This window comes from Prionailurus bengalensis, chromosome F2, assembly GCF_016509475.1.
Source record: "Prionailurus bengalensis isolate Pbe53 chromosome F2, Fcat_Pben_1.1_paternal_pri, whole genome shotgun sequence".
Lineage (NCBI taxonomy): Eukaryota > Metazoa > Chordata > Mammalia > Carnivora > Felidae > Prionailurus > Prionailurus bengalensis.
In genome coordinates this window covers 42903521-42915738 of record NC_057353.1, presented here as the reverse complement: position 1 = coordinate 42915738, position 12218 = coordinate 42903521, and the positions used below count along the sequence as shown (strand labels likewise).

General features: G+C 42.4%; 1 protein-coding gene across 2 annotated transcripts in view; it reads right to left on the bottom strand.

Annotated features, from left to right (window-relative positions):
• The window catches only part of PTDSS1 (phosphatidylserine synthase 1), a 64650-nt gene extending 52499 nt beyond the window's left edge, over positions 1–12151 (bottom strand). For both annotated transcript variants that reach the window (XM_043601421.1, XM_043601422.1), the window contains exons 1-2: positions 11833–12151; positions 508–599 (exon numbers count right to left, since the gene is read on the bottom strand). In XM_043601421.1, coding sequence (XP_043457356.1) covers positions 508–599; positions 11833–12011 — 271 coding nt within the window. In that variant the 5' untranslated portion in view covers positions 12012–12151. The remainder of the gene's footprint in view (positions 1–507; positions 600–11832) is intronic.
• Positions 12152–12218: the final 67 nt, after the last annotated feature.

The window sequence follows — 12218 nt, the reverse complement described above, 5'->3', positions numbered from 1 at the left end:
ATGATGAAAATTCATATCCCAAATGCATGATCAGCAAAGTTTACTGTGATAAAAAGATCATCTGGAACAACACGTTATTTAAGTAATACTCATCACAGTACTGACCCTGTCATTAGCAAAAAGGACTAAATAATAATTGTGTATTTTTATGACTCAGCTGATACAGCAAAAATAGCAACAAGAACAACAGTGGATACTTATTAAGAGCTTACGATTGGTCAGTCACTACTCAGAGAATATAACATGTATTAGTTTATTTAACCCTTTCAACAGTACCTACCTGTTATTTCCAACGTACAAAAGAGAAACTCAAGCATGGTGAAAATGCTAGGGGACTTCCCCAGGACCACTTCTAGCAACTGGCAGAAGGGGCAGTTTGCCTCCAGGGCCTGTGCCCTAACCACCACAGATTAAGTTTTTACTCCACTTTCCAGTTTCACCTTTTAGGTGGCATGCATCTCAAAAACACCAAAAGGATACCATGCACAGGAGAAATACGTCACTTACCATTGGGAAAAGCTAACACACTGATGATAAGAAAGAAGAAAACAACAGAAAGGATACCCCTCCAGATGTTGTCTTCTGGGACAGAGTCATCCCTGAAAGCAGAAAAGAAAACACTGAGTATTCATTTTCAGATCTAAACAGACGACATGATTGGGATTGTTAACTTCATTTTGATGAGCAAAGTCATTACAAATACTACTTATGATTCACTATCAATTCCTAAAATAATACCATCTTATAATAAAGTCCAGTTCTTACAAAAAATGCCATTGGCAACCTTGCACACCAACATACATTCTCTTCAGACAAACATTTGAGAATCACTGTTCTTTTTTTTTTTTTTTTTTTTAATGCCCAGGATGTCAAAAGGTAAATGCTTTTTGATTTCAGGAATCACTAAAGATGACCTTTATGATATAGACTGTGCAAAGAAATCTTTTAGAAGTCAGAAAGAAAGCATAATATTATAAAGAAGAAAACATAATGCAATGAGATTATGTATCAATTCTTAAAAACAGGCAGTTGACTACCTAAGGGATGAACAAAAAGGGCAAAAATTCTGGGCAATAAGAAAACACCAGAAAATAATACTTATTAAAAGAAAAATCATTAAAAACAGAATATAAGACTTAAAGTCAGACCAGAAGCAAAAGAACTATGAAGAAAGGGAATGAGTTTCTTCCCTCTGCGCTTGGTCATTTCTAATCTATTGCTGTGTTTATCTCCTCCATAACCCTAGTAACTGAAATGATTCCACTTGTTGGTTGATATGTTGTCTGTCTTCAATATAGAAAGTAAACTCGTGAAAGCAGGGGATTATTCTCTCATTGTATCCTTAAAGGCTGGCACATGGTAAACCTTTAATAGATGTTTGTGGACTGATTATTTATTAGGAAGAAAATCTATTGTATAAAACCAAGTAAAATTCCCTTTGGGAAATCTGATGGCAGAAAAAAATTAAGGTTCTCACTGCATTAAAAAAAAAAAAAAAAAAAGGAGGGGCGCCTGGGTGGCTCAGTCGGTTAAGCGTCCGACTTCGGCTCATGTCATGATCTCACGGTCTGTGAGTTCGAGCCCCACGTCAGGCTCTGTGCTGACAGCTCAGAGCCTGGAGCCTGTTTCAGATTCTGTGTCTCCCTCTCCCTCTGCCCCTCCCCTGTTCACGCTCTGTCTCTCTCTGTCTCAAAAATAAATAAACGTTAAAAAAAAAATCAAAAAAAAAAAAAAGGAGAGTCTAGTAACATATTTGGGGTTCAAGAGAAACCAACAAAAGAGGGAAAACAGAAGTATAAGACAGCAAGATTTTGTGAATTGTTGATCATTATTAAGAAGCTTGAGAGAGGAAAGTCCAGGGTTTCAGTTTAAAAGGATGCAGGATGAGTAGACAGAAAATAAGAAAACGGAACAGAAGGAGATACTTAGACATAATAAGACTACGAGCAATAAATTTAAAACGGATTTTTGAAGGCTGAGTTTATCAGTGGAAGGACTGCAGTGAAAGAGCTTTCAAAAGACAAAGATTAAACATTACTGAAAAAAGAAGATAAAAACTTTATAAGAAAATCAAGTTAACATACAAAAAAAAATCTAGAGCATCGGGATACATGAGAGGTATAGAATAAAACAATAATGAATTACTATGAACTTCTGTTCAGGCACCCAATTAAGTGATTTCCAGATTCGTGAGACGACTGAACATAAGGCTCTGAGGTAAGAGATCATACAGATTCCATTTCTTAAACCATCATCTGGCCAAACAGCACTCATGTTAATGTTGGACAAACAATGCTTAACTGTTAACTTCACAGATCTGCTTATAAAACCAAACTACACAATCAGACAGATTTTCTCTTGCAGCAAGGCGCAATCTTATTTTAAAGTACACCGTAACAATTTAACATCTGCCCAGAAGTTATGAGTATGGCCTTAAAAAATGCTAGCCCAATTATTACTAGGGTATTTGCAATGCCTTTTGGCCTAGGCAGGGAAGCCCCACATCCAATTTCCAGGAATACCAGCTTGTACTGAAGAACAAATACATACAGGGATTGGGGGGGGCACAATGTTTTCATTCAGACCAACATCACACTACTGATATTGGCAACAATAACGACCATAATAACAGCTCCTGTTTATCAAGTATTTACTGTGTGCCAGGGACTGAACAGGCAGTTTCTAAACATTATTGCTAATTGTCACCGCCCCCCTCTGCAAAATGGAGTACTATCAACCATATTTTACAAATGACGTAACAAAGGCTCAGAAAGGTTATGCAATTTTAATTTGCCCAAGGCTACACAGATAAGAAGATACAGAGTTTGCATTTGAAACCAGGTCTTTTAGACTCTGAAGACAATGCCAAATTGCCTCCTAAAAAAATTATCTGTCATCCTAAATCAATCTGATTCATGTTAGATGTACCAGGATGGTAGAAGAGAGTTTGACAGGACATAACGTTTGTAAGTTCCAGATAAAATAAAAGCAAGGCTGAAATAAATAACTGTTGCTTGGGAAAAGGTGAATTGTAACTCATACTTTATACCAAAATATACTCCGGACATTCATAGAATAAAAAAACTAAAAACAAACAAGAATGGAAAAAAGTTCTGGAAGAAACAATGGGCAAATTAAAAAACCAAAACCAAAACACAACCATCTCAGAGCAGGGAAGACCCTTCTAAAATATGACACAACCCAGAAATCATAAAGGAAAAAAACCGGTCAATCTGCACAACAAAGAATCAACAAAGGAAAAATGATAAACTTTGGACTTCTATCAAGGCAAAGAGTTAACTTCCCTAATACACAAAGCACTCCTCCCCAAATCAATTAACAGAAAGAACAACAAATGGACAAAGAAAAACAAATAGAAAAATGGTCAAAGGATATGAAGAGACCGTTCAGAGTGAGAAATCCAGTGGTTCTCAGGCAAGTGAAAAGATGCCGAGTCTCACTCATGGTTAAGAGGTGGACAAACTAAAACAACCCCCAGAGACCGGTCTCTATTAACCTATGGACAAAGGTAAAAATTGAATGACTGAGCTGGAGAGGATAAACAGGAAGTCTCTCTCACATTGCCAGTAGTAGTATAGATTGAAACCACTTTAAAGTAGGGCAATTTGGCAACATATTAACTTTATAAATGCATATACCCTGTGACTCAGCAACTCCATGAATGAGAATTTATCCCACAGCTATACCTTCATTTATGCAAAAATGACATATGTACAAGGTTGTTCACTGTGGCATTATTTGCATTAGCAAAAGAATGGAAACAAGCTAAATAAGTGTCCACTGAAAGGGAACTGATAACATCAATTATGGTCCCATCTCATAATGAAATACTGGGCAACCAAAAAAAGACTGAAGAAGCTTCCTGTAAGTTAACTACTACAGAATAAGAGACATCATGAGATAAATAAAGCAAGTTGTAGAACAGTGAGTTTAGGAAGCAAATATTCTCTGTTCAAAAAAGGGGGCACTATGTGCATGTTAACTTGCAACTTGTACAGATAGCTGCAGGTCTCAGAAATCTACCCAAGAAATGGCAACACTGTTTCCTCCAAGAAAAAAGGAGGGAGGGAGACTTTTCTCCACATACTCTTTGGTTAATGGATTTCAGGCAACGTGTATCCATTATTCTTTACCAAAAAAAAGGTAATTAAAATTTTCCCTAAACAAACGGCTACAGCAAACCAGAAAATCAGTCTCTATTTGAAATTACTTGCTAGTCAGAATGCTTGAAAATATACATCAACATGAAATTCATAAAAACTTAAGATCAGTAGTAACTAAGGATATAAAACCAGGGTGCCCACCTGGCTCAGTAGGTTAAGAGTCTGACTTGGTTTCAGCTCAGGTCATGATCTCATGGTTGGTGAGTTCAAGCCCAGCATCAGGCTCTGCGCTGACAGTACAGAGCCTGCTTGGGATTCTCTTTCTCTGCTCCTCCTGTGCTCTCTCTCTCTCTCTCTCTCTCTCTCTCTCTCTCAGTCTCTCTCAAAGTAAATAAATAAACACTTATAAAATGAAACTGCAATTTTGTAAATTTTGAGCAGCTATATTAGAAAGGATCAAAGGGATGGCTTAGTTGTTTCAGAAGGAAAAAAAAAGGCTGATTAAATCTGAAAAAAAGTAGCAGTGGGTCTGAAAGTTGGCAGCCTTATATCTAATGAGGGGGAAAAAAGCATAGCAAAGATAGACAGCAGGGTTGTTAGATAAACTGAAAATGTACAGTACAGGAAGATCAGACTTCTGTGACCAATGATTGAAGCGTAAGCAGGTGATCTTCAGAAGGAATGTGAGCCCCATCTGAGCTCAGCCTCACAAGCAGCTTCTGGAGAGTGGAGAGGGTGTTCCCACCACACCTAGAACAGCCCCTTACAAGAGGTGGGTGCACAGAAAGAACTGAATGCATGAATGAAGGCATTGCCCAGCACCCCCAACCCCTGCCCCGTCAACTCTCCCTGCCCTGACAACCTTGACCACAGCCCTGACTTCTTCCCAAGGTCTAGTGCAGCCATCAACGACAAATGTCTCAATCTCTGGTGCTCTGAACTTTCCAAAGAACTTCCTCAGCTGGCATTTTCTTTTAACTGCTTCACAGTTTTGTGGGGAAGTATTATCTTTACTCGAAGGATGAAGAAGATAAAGCTCTTTCTTTATCTTGCCCACAGTTACACACAAATAGGAGGCAGAGTGGAAGTAGGAGCCAGGGCTTCTGGAATGCTGGCTCTAGGTCAAGATTGCTACATTTACCAAAATGATACAAACAGACAAGCTGGGGAGGGGGGACAAAGTCCTTTTCTCTCTGCTAAATTTAGGAGGTGCTCCAGAAGTGGGGGGGGGGTAGCCCCAACCACATACAGTAAAACTACTGAATGGGCAGATTATAATAAAATTGTAATTTAAGTGCCAGTGGGCACAGGTCCCATCTCATTCCTCTGAGGTACCTCCCATGCCCAGCACAATGCTTTAGCACACGGCAGGCATTCTCAATATGGTGGGTGCCAGAATGAAAGAGACGCTATGGCTGAGTGGGCCCAGCGACTCAAGTCACGAAGGAGTGAAGCACAGCCTGAGGCCATAGAGTCCACTAACAGTGACTTTACTGTCCCAGTGCTGAAGGGCCAAATATTCAAACACCTCAACTCCTTCTGCAGAATGCTGTTTCTACCCAGAGAGGAGAGAATGTCCTAAAAGCAGGAAAGGTTTAAGACAAGCCCTGAACTTTAAAAAAGTTTGCACTCAGAAAAGTTTTGGACTCAGATTGTGTCAGTTTAATATCTGACCATAGGCAGTGGGCGAGGAAGACTTCAGGAAAGCGAAACAAACTCCACGTACTCACAGACCATCTAGACAAGGCTTCCTCCCGGGGGCCGGGCAGACAGGAACCCTTTATCATGACTCCTAAGGCTGCTAAGTGGGTTGTCCTCCCTCCCCACATCTTCTCCTTCCCTTCCCTCTAATAGGAGTCCTTGAAATTGAGACACACAGGTAGGGTCATGTTTATAAGGTTGGTCACTGTTAAGGATCCTCTCTCCGGATGGAGAACTTAGTCCTCGGTTACATGGTGGATCGAGGTTAACTAGCTTTGGTATTACCTTTAAAGACTATATTCATTTCATTTTACAGTAAGTTACAGTCCTTGTCAAGAATTATAACTTAGATAACAACTAAAGGAGAAGAGTGATTTTTAAGTTCTTATTGGATAAATGACTTCTTGCATTTTTATTCATTTAGCATTTTCTGGGTGTGTATCTTGGGGTGATTAAGATATTTGGGCTCAAGAAACTGATGCAGTTAACAACTATTACAACACCAATAAGAGACACACAATAATAAAAGGTATTTGGAAGTATATAAACATGTCTTCCCTGTGCTTCCTGAAACAATCAAGAAAGGTGCTCAGGAAGGAGCTCAGGACGCCATGGGCAGGCAGGAGGTGCCGGGAGGCGCTCTCCCCTGGGAAAGAGCTGCCAGCCTGGCACTGGCTGTGGGGCTGGTGAGCCGTCCGGGCCTGCCGTGTGCCCTGTGTGCAGGTGTTGTAGGGGAGGCAAGGCTGGAGAGGCAGGGATACTTCGTGACGGAAGGCTTGAGTCCAGCCAGCATTTCCTACAGGTGATGGGGACGTAGTGACAGACAGTAAGCAGGGGACAGATCGGGTCTCCCCTTTGTCTTAGAAGGTCATGAAGGCAGCAGTGTGGAGGCTGAGTGGGAGGGAGATGGAGTAAAGGTCTGGGAGCATACTATCCCAAAGGATAAGAGGATTGCCGAGCCCTGGCCTGGGCCTGGGAGGGAACACAGCTCTGAAAGGCGTGAAGACCCTGTGAGACCTGGTGAAGATAAACTAGGTGTACTCCAGGTGAGCAGAGACCTGGACTACTGAATTGTTGAACTGAATTAAACAGGATGCCAGGGCCAAAGGCTCAGGAAGCAGTCCTGGCTGACTGGACAATGTCTGGTTTCTGAATTCAGGGAGGCTGAAAACCTGCTAACTTCACTCAGAGAAATCTGAGGCTACAGGGATTATATCACAAGACTAACTGTATTATACTTAATTAACAGAATTACAGCTCAAATGCTAAACACCACGTAGCAATCCCTAGGCATGGAATCTCTCTGAGGTAAGGCAGCATCAAAACCAAATGAACATGTGAAGTCACCCAGGAACCTATTTCCTACAGAAGACCCCAAAGAAATATAGGATACATCTTCCCCTCCAAGGACCTTGTAATCTTATTGGGGACCTAAAACACTAGACATAAATATAAGAAAGGATATAGAAGATGCTTACTTAAATCCATCACAAAATAAAATCCAAATAGGAAGTGGAAAAGAGAAATATTAAGATCACTGTTAGGTGAACCTCTTCAGAGGGCACCACCCAACAATGGTTGGTGACCTCAGGGTTGGTTGAACCCCAGCACACAGCCCTGTGGACCATCACTTCATAGAGCTGGTGTCAGGGAACAAGGACATCCAGGCCTTCCGTTAATGAGAGAGAAAGAACATGATGTACATAAAGGAAACAGAACCAAGACAACTGAGTCAGCAGTACCAGGAGATGTTTTCTGATGGGATTTATATGGTCTAAAAGGGAAAGAACAGGGAAGACTGGCAGATATCCATGAGGGAAGCTGACAAAGAAGGCAGAACTATAGTTCCTCCAAATCCACCGAAGGGAAATAAGGTAAAAACCATTATTAACAAGCAAATAAGAATAAATAAATCAAACGTCTGTCCACTTCCCTGCCCTCACCTGCGTCCTCAGCCTCCTATCAAGGAGAAAGCTAGCACAGACGGACAGCGAAGCGCTTAGGTACAGCAAGCTGTAGGAGGGCAATCTCCTCTGCGTAAGGGACGACCGGCATGGTTGTCGGACGAGCGCTCCTGGACAGGTGGATGCCACTGGTTCATTGCCAAGTGCCTCTTAAGGAGGGGGTGGGCTGCTATGAACGTGTAAGTAGACTTGGGTGTTTTCAAATCTAACGTTTCGAGTTTTTGAACCTAAAGCCATTCACTATTTCCAAGTTCGCCAACCTCTGAAAGCAGAGCAAATATGAGGCACCTTAGCAATTATACTCTGAGCTCAAGGCAAAGGTTCTCCTGACCCCATTGTGGCTGAACAAACTTCCAAAATACGTGCCAAAGCATTTATCTTATAAAAATACTTATCCTAAAATGTGGCAAAATGAGGTTAGGGAGAATGATTCAATGGTACCCGGCTTCATTTTTAATGACAGTGAAAGAGACAGGAGATTTAAACGCTACGATTTAAGAGTGAGTTGACCTAGTTGCTATTTAACAAAAGAACTACTTGACAAATCCAACCCTGTCTCCGACTTCTGTGCATGGTATCTAATTCTTCACGACCCTAAATTCTTGCTGTGTCTCTACAGCATGTGACGTGATCCAGTACTGTTTCTCACCGACTGCTGCTATGGCACCCTGAAAGTATTCTAGATCACTAGTCTTTGAAAAGCAAACGCTAAGGCATATTTTGAAAGTTTTACTGAAAGAATTGCAGTGAACAGTCATCCAACTAAAATCCTGTTGTAAAATAAGTACAAGGTACTAGAGACAATCATTACAAAAGAGCACAGAATGAATAATTTTCATTTAAGTCATTACTTTCAATCTTTATGGAGAAAGAGCGATCACTGTAAGGTCCCACTTTAAAGGATCACAAATCACACAAAAAATGAATAAGAGATAATAAGTACCAACTACATTAATGGTGCTTATGATTTTATATAAGGAGAAACTGGTTATTAATGAGTTCTTCAATATACGACTTCTCTTTATGAAATTATTCAAAGAAATAAAATGATGAGGATTTTTGGAAAAGACCATAGCCTGAGGTTTAGATTATGCCTTTTCCATTACTTTTGACAAGCTGTCAAAATTCATATTCTCTGCTGCAATTTATCGACTGCTTTGGCAGAATATGCTGTAAAGGGGAAGTTACAGAAGACTGCAACTTTCTGTATTAGAAAAAAGGAAGAGAGATCTATTCTTAGGGGGCCTAGAGTAACATTAAAGATAAAAGGTGGAAACAAACTGCTCATTCTTGCTTCTCATTTAGAATAAAATACCGTAACTACTTTTCTTATTTCCAAAGAAACTCCCGCACTAATTACATCATTGCCAATCCACACAGGAGATGAGTTAAACCAAAGCTAATACTAAACAGGCATGTATGTTATCCAAGCAAAGCAACGTCCACTATTCCAATGCCTTCATCCCTTTTGTCAATAACAGAGCATACTTCATCCTCATTCAATGAGAAATATAATCTAGAAGGCATTAGCATACAATGAAATGATGTAATAGTAATAGATAATGTTTACTAAGCACTATTTGTCATGAACTGAGCTAAACACAGATTACCTAAAAAAATGAATTAAACCCTCATGCTAGACAATCCTATGGAGTACTATTAGATATTTTCATTTTACATATAAATAAGTAAACTATGGCTTAGCAAAACTAAGTGGCCACATTACTATTAAGTGGTAAATCAGATGACATGACGAATGAAGTATTTGAAGGGAACCACAATTAGGGACAAGAATGAGTATTCTCCAAGGCTAGAAATAAGTTCTTGGTTGGATACTATGGAAATATCTGGTCTTAACACACTGCATAGCATTAGCAGAAGACTTTACAATAATAGTAACTGTATCCCTCAATCATTAAGAGTAATCATTAAGAGTAATTATTGTTATGTATTCCTTATTGCTTTAGGTAGATTTATGCAAATAGATGAACACAAAATAGGAATGAAGAGTCAACTGGATTCTGGAGGTAAGAAACAAGTGTGATGTGGAAGAATATTATTAGTTTTATGAAAATGTGAAAAATTTCAGTGATTCTTAGTGGAGGCACCACTGGCACTTAACATGTGTGCATGTGTGTTTATCTTGTATGTGTACATGCACACACATGCATTTATATAGGGGACAATTCATTCTTTGCTGTACAGTGCTGTCCCATGCGTCATAACACATCTAGCATCCTTAATCCCCACCCACAAAACACCAGAAGTTCCAATGCTTGTGACCACTCAATATACCTCTGCACATTGTCTGCTGACTTGGACTGAGAACCACTGATTGTCAGACAAAAATACTAAGAGAAGTAATTGACATTAATTGCGCATCGTGTAGGAGATACTCTTAAGTGCATTCACACATATTCACTTAATACTCATAAACCTGTATGAGGTAAGTACATATTTTATCCCCACTTTACAAATGTGGATCAGAGAAAGGTTAAGTAACTCAACTAAGGACACACAGACACTTCTGAAGCCAACAATCTGGCTCCAAAACTACACTTCCCTGGGTTGATCTTTTAAAACATAGCAGCGTGATAGGCATGCCTTTCCTTTCTTTAAAGAGGTTCATTCAGAAAATACAAGTCCTTGTAAGTACGACCCATGGTGCGCATGTCATTATGAACAAGGGATAGAATGGTTCCCTTGCTTGGGGGTGAGGGGCCATATGTTCAGTTGAGGGACAGTTATATGATGTAGGTATCAAGAGTTGGGGGGCGCCTGGGAGGCGCAGTCGGTTAAGCGTCCGACTTCAGCCAGGTCACGATCTCGCGGTCCTGGGAGTTCGAGCCCCGCGTCAGGCTCTGGGCTGATGGCTCAGAGCCTGGAGCCTGTTTCTGATTCTGTGTCTCCCTCTCTCTCTGCCCCTCCCCCGTTCATGCTCTGTCTCTCTCTGTCCCAAAAATAAATAAACGTTGAAAAAAAAAATTAAAAAAAAAAAAAAAAGAGTTGGGCTGGGTAGTTCCTATGCACAAGTATATATTAGAAGAGCTTTGACCGTATGGGGATGTGTGTGTGTGTTTAGGGAGAAAGGAGAGTTGTGCTATATTGAGGTTTATGTGTTTTACGTATCACTTCCACAGTATTTACTATGCACCAGACGCTGCTACAATTGCTTGAGGATATCTCATTTCAGCATATGTGTTAGATGATGAACCAGGCAGAGTGTGCACTGTGTGATACGCAGTGGGCTGGTGTTTGTATAGCAATGTGCACAAGAGGTGACAGGTACTGGCTGCGCTGGAAGGGGAAAGGTCAGCTTTGATAGGTGTCTACATCATTTGTGTTGTGGTATATAGATAGTCCTGTTTCAGGCTGGGGGAAGGGTTATGCTAGATGGTCTGTGTGCCACACTTACAGGAGGTGCTGCATGGGAAAGGCTGTGTAGTGCAACTCACATGTGCATTTTGTGCATGGCCCGTAGTGCTGAAAACTGGAGGCGATCCAAGGGAAGGGATCCAGGTTGTGCCCTGGGCCCGTGTATGGTACGTGGAGACGCTGTGGACAGGTGTGCTTTCAGCCATGTAGCGGTATGTGCTGAAAGTGGTGCATAGGAGATGATTCATGCGGTGTGCTGGGTAGGGACGGGGGCTGGAGAGGAAGGGGCCGTGTCGTGATGTGTGCGGGGAGGATGCTCGGTGCGATAGGAGAGATGGGGATCGCTCTAGGTGACTCGCGAGTACGCCTGATACGGCCCAAAGCGCTGTACAGGAGGAGGTGGTATAGGGTGGGGGGTGAGGGTGGGGGTTGGAGGGTAGGGCCAACGCCAGTCCAGAGGAGCTGTAGGGCAGAACTAGCTGCGTGTGCAGTGAGACACCGGGCCGGTGGAGGAACTGACGGGTGGAGGGTCTGCGAGGGTGTACGTGGAACAGCCAGACGGATTCCTCACGCAGAGCTACACTGGCCCATGCTCCTCACCACCGCCTCCCGCGGGCCCCTTCCCTTCGCCCACGGGCGCTCCCTCCGCGCGGTTCGGCCCGCCTCACCGGGTGAAGGCGAAGTACATGAGGCTGACGATGGTGAAGCTGAGCAGGGTGATGGTGTGAGGCCGGTAGAAGAAGTCGATGGTGATGTCCTCCACTTGCTGCTCGTTGATCATCCGGAAATGCATCTTGTAGTTCACATCATCTTTGCTCAGGGTCCGGCTCCCCACGCAGGACGCCATGGCCCGCCTCCCCGTCCTGCGGCGGCGGCGGCGGCCCCGGCCCGTGAAGGCTGGGACCCGGGAGGTGACGAGCCGCAGCGAGCGGGCAGCCGGACGGCGGGGCCGAGTCTGGCGCGGAGCACAAGCTGGGAGCCGAGGGAAGGACAGGCGCGGGAGGGCGGGGTCGAGGCGCCGCCAACGCGGACTCAGGCGGGGGGCGGCGCCGGC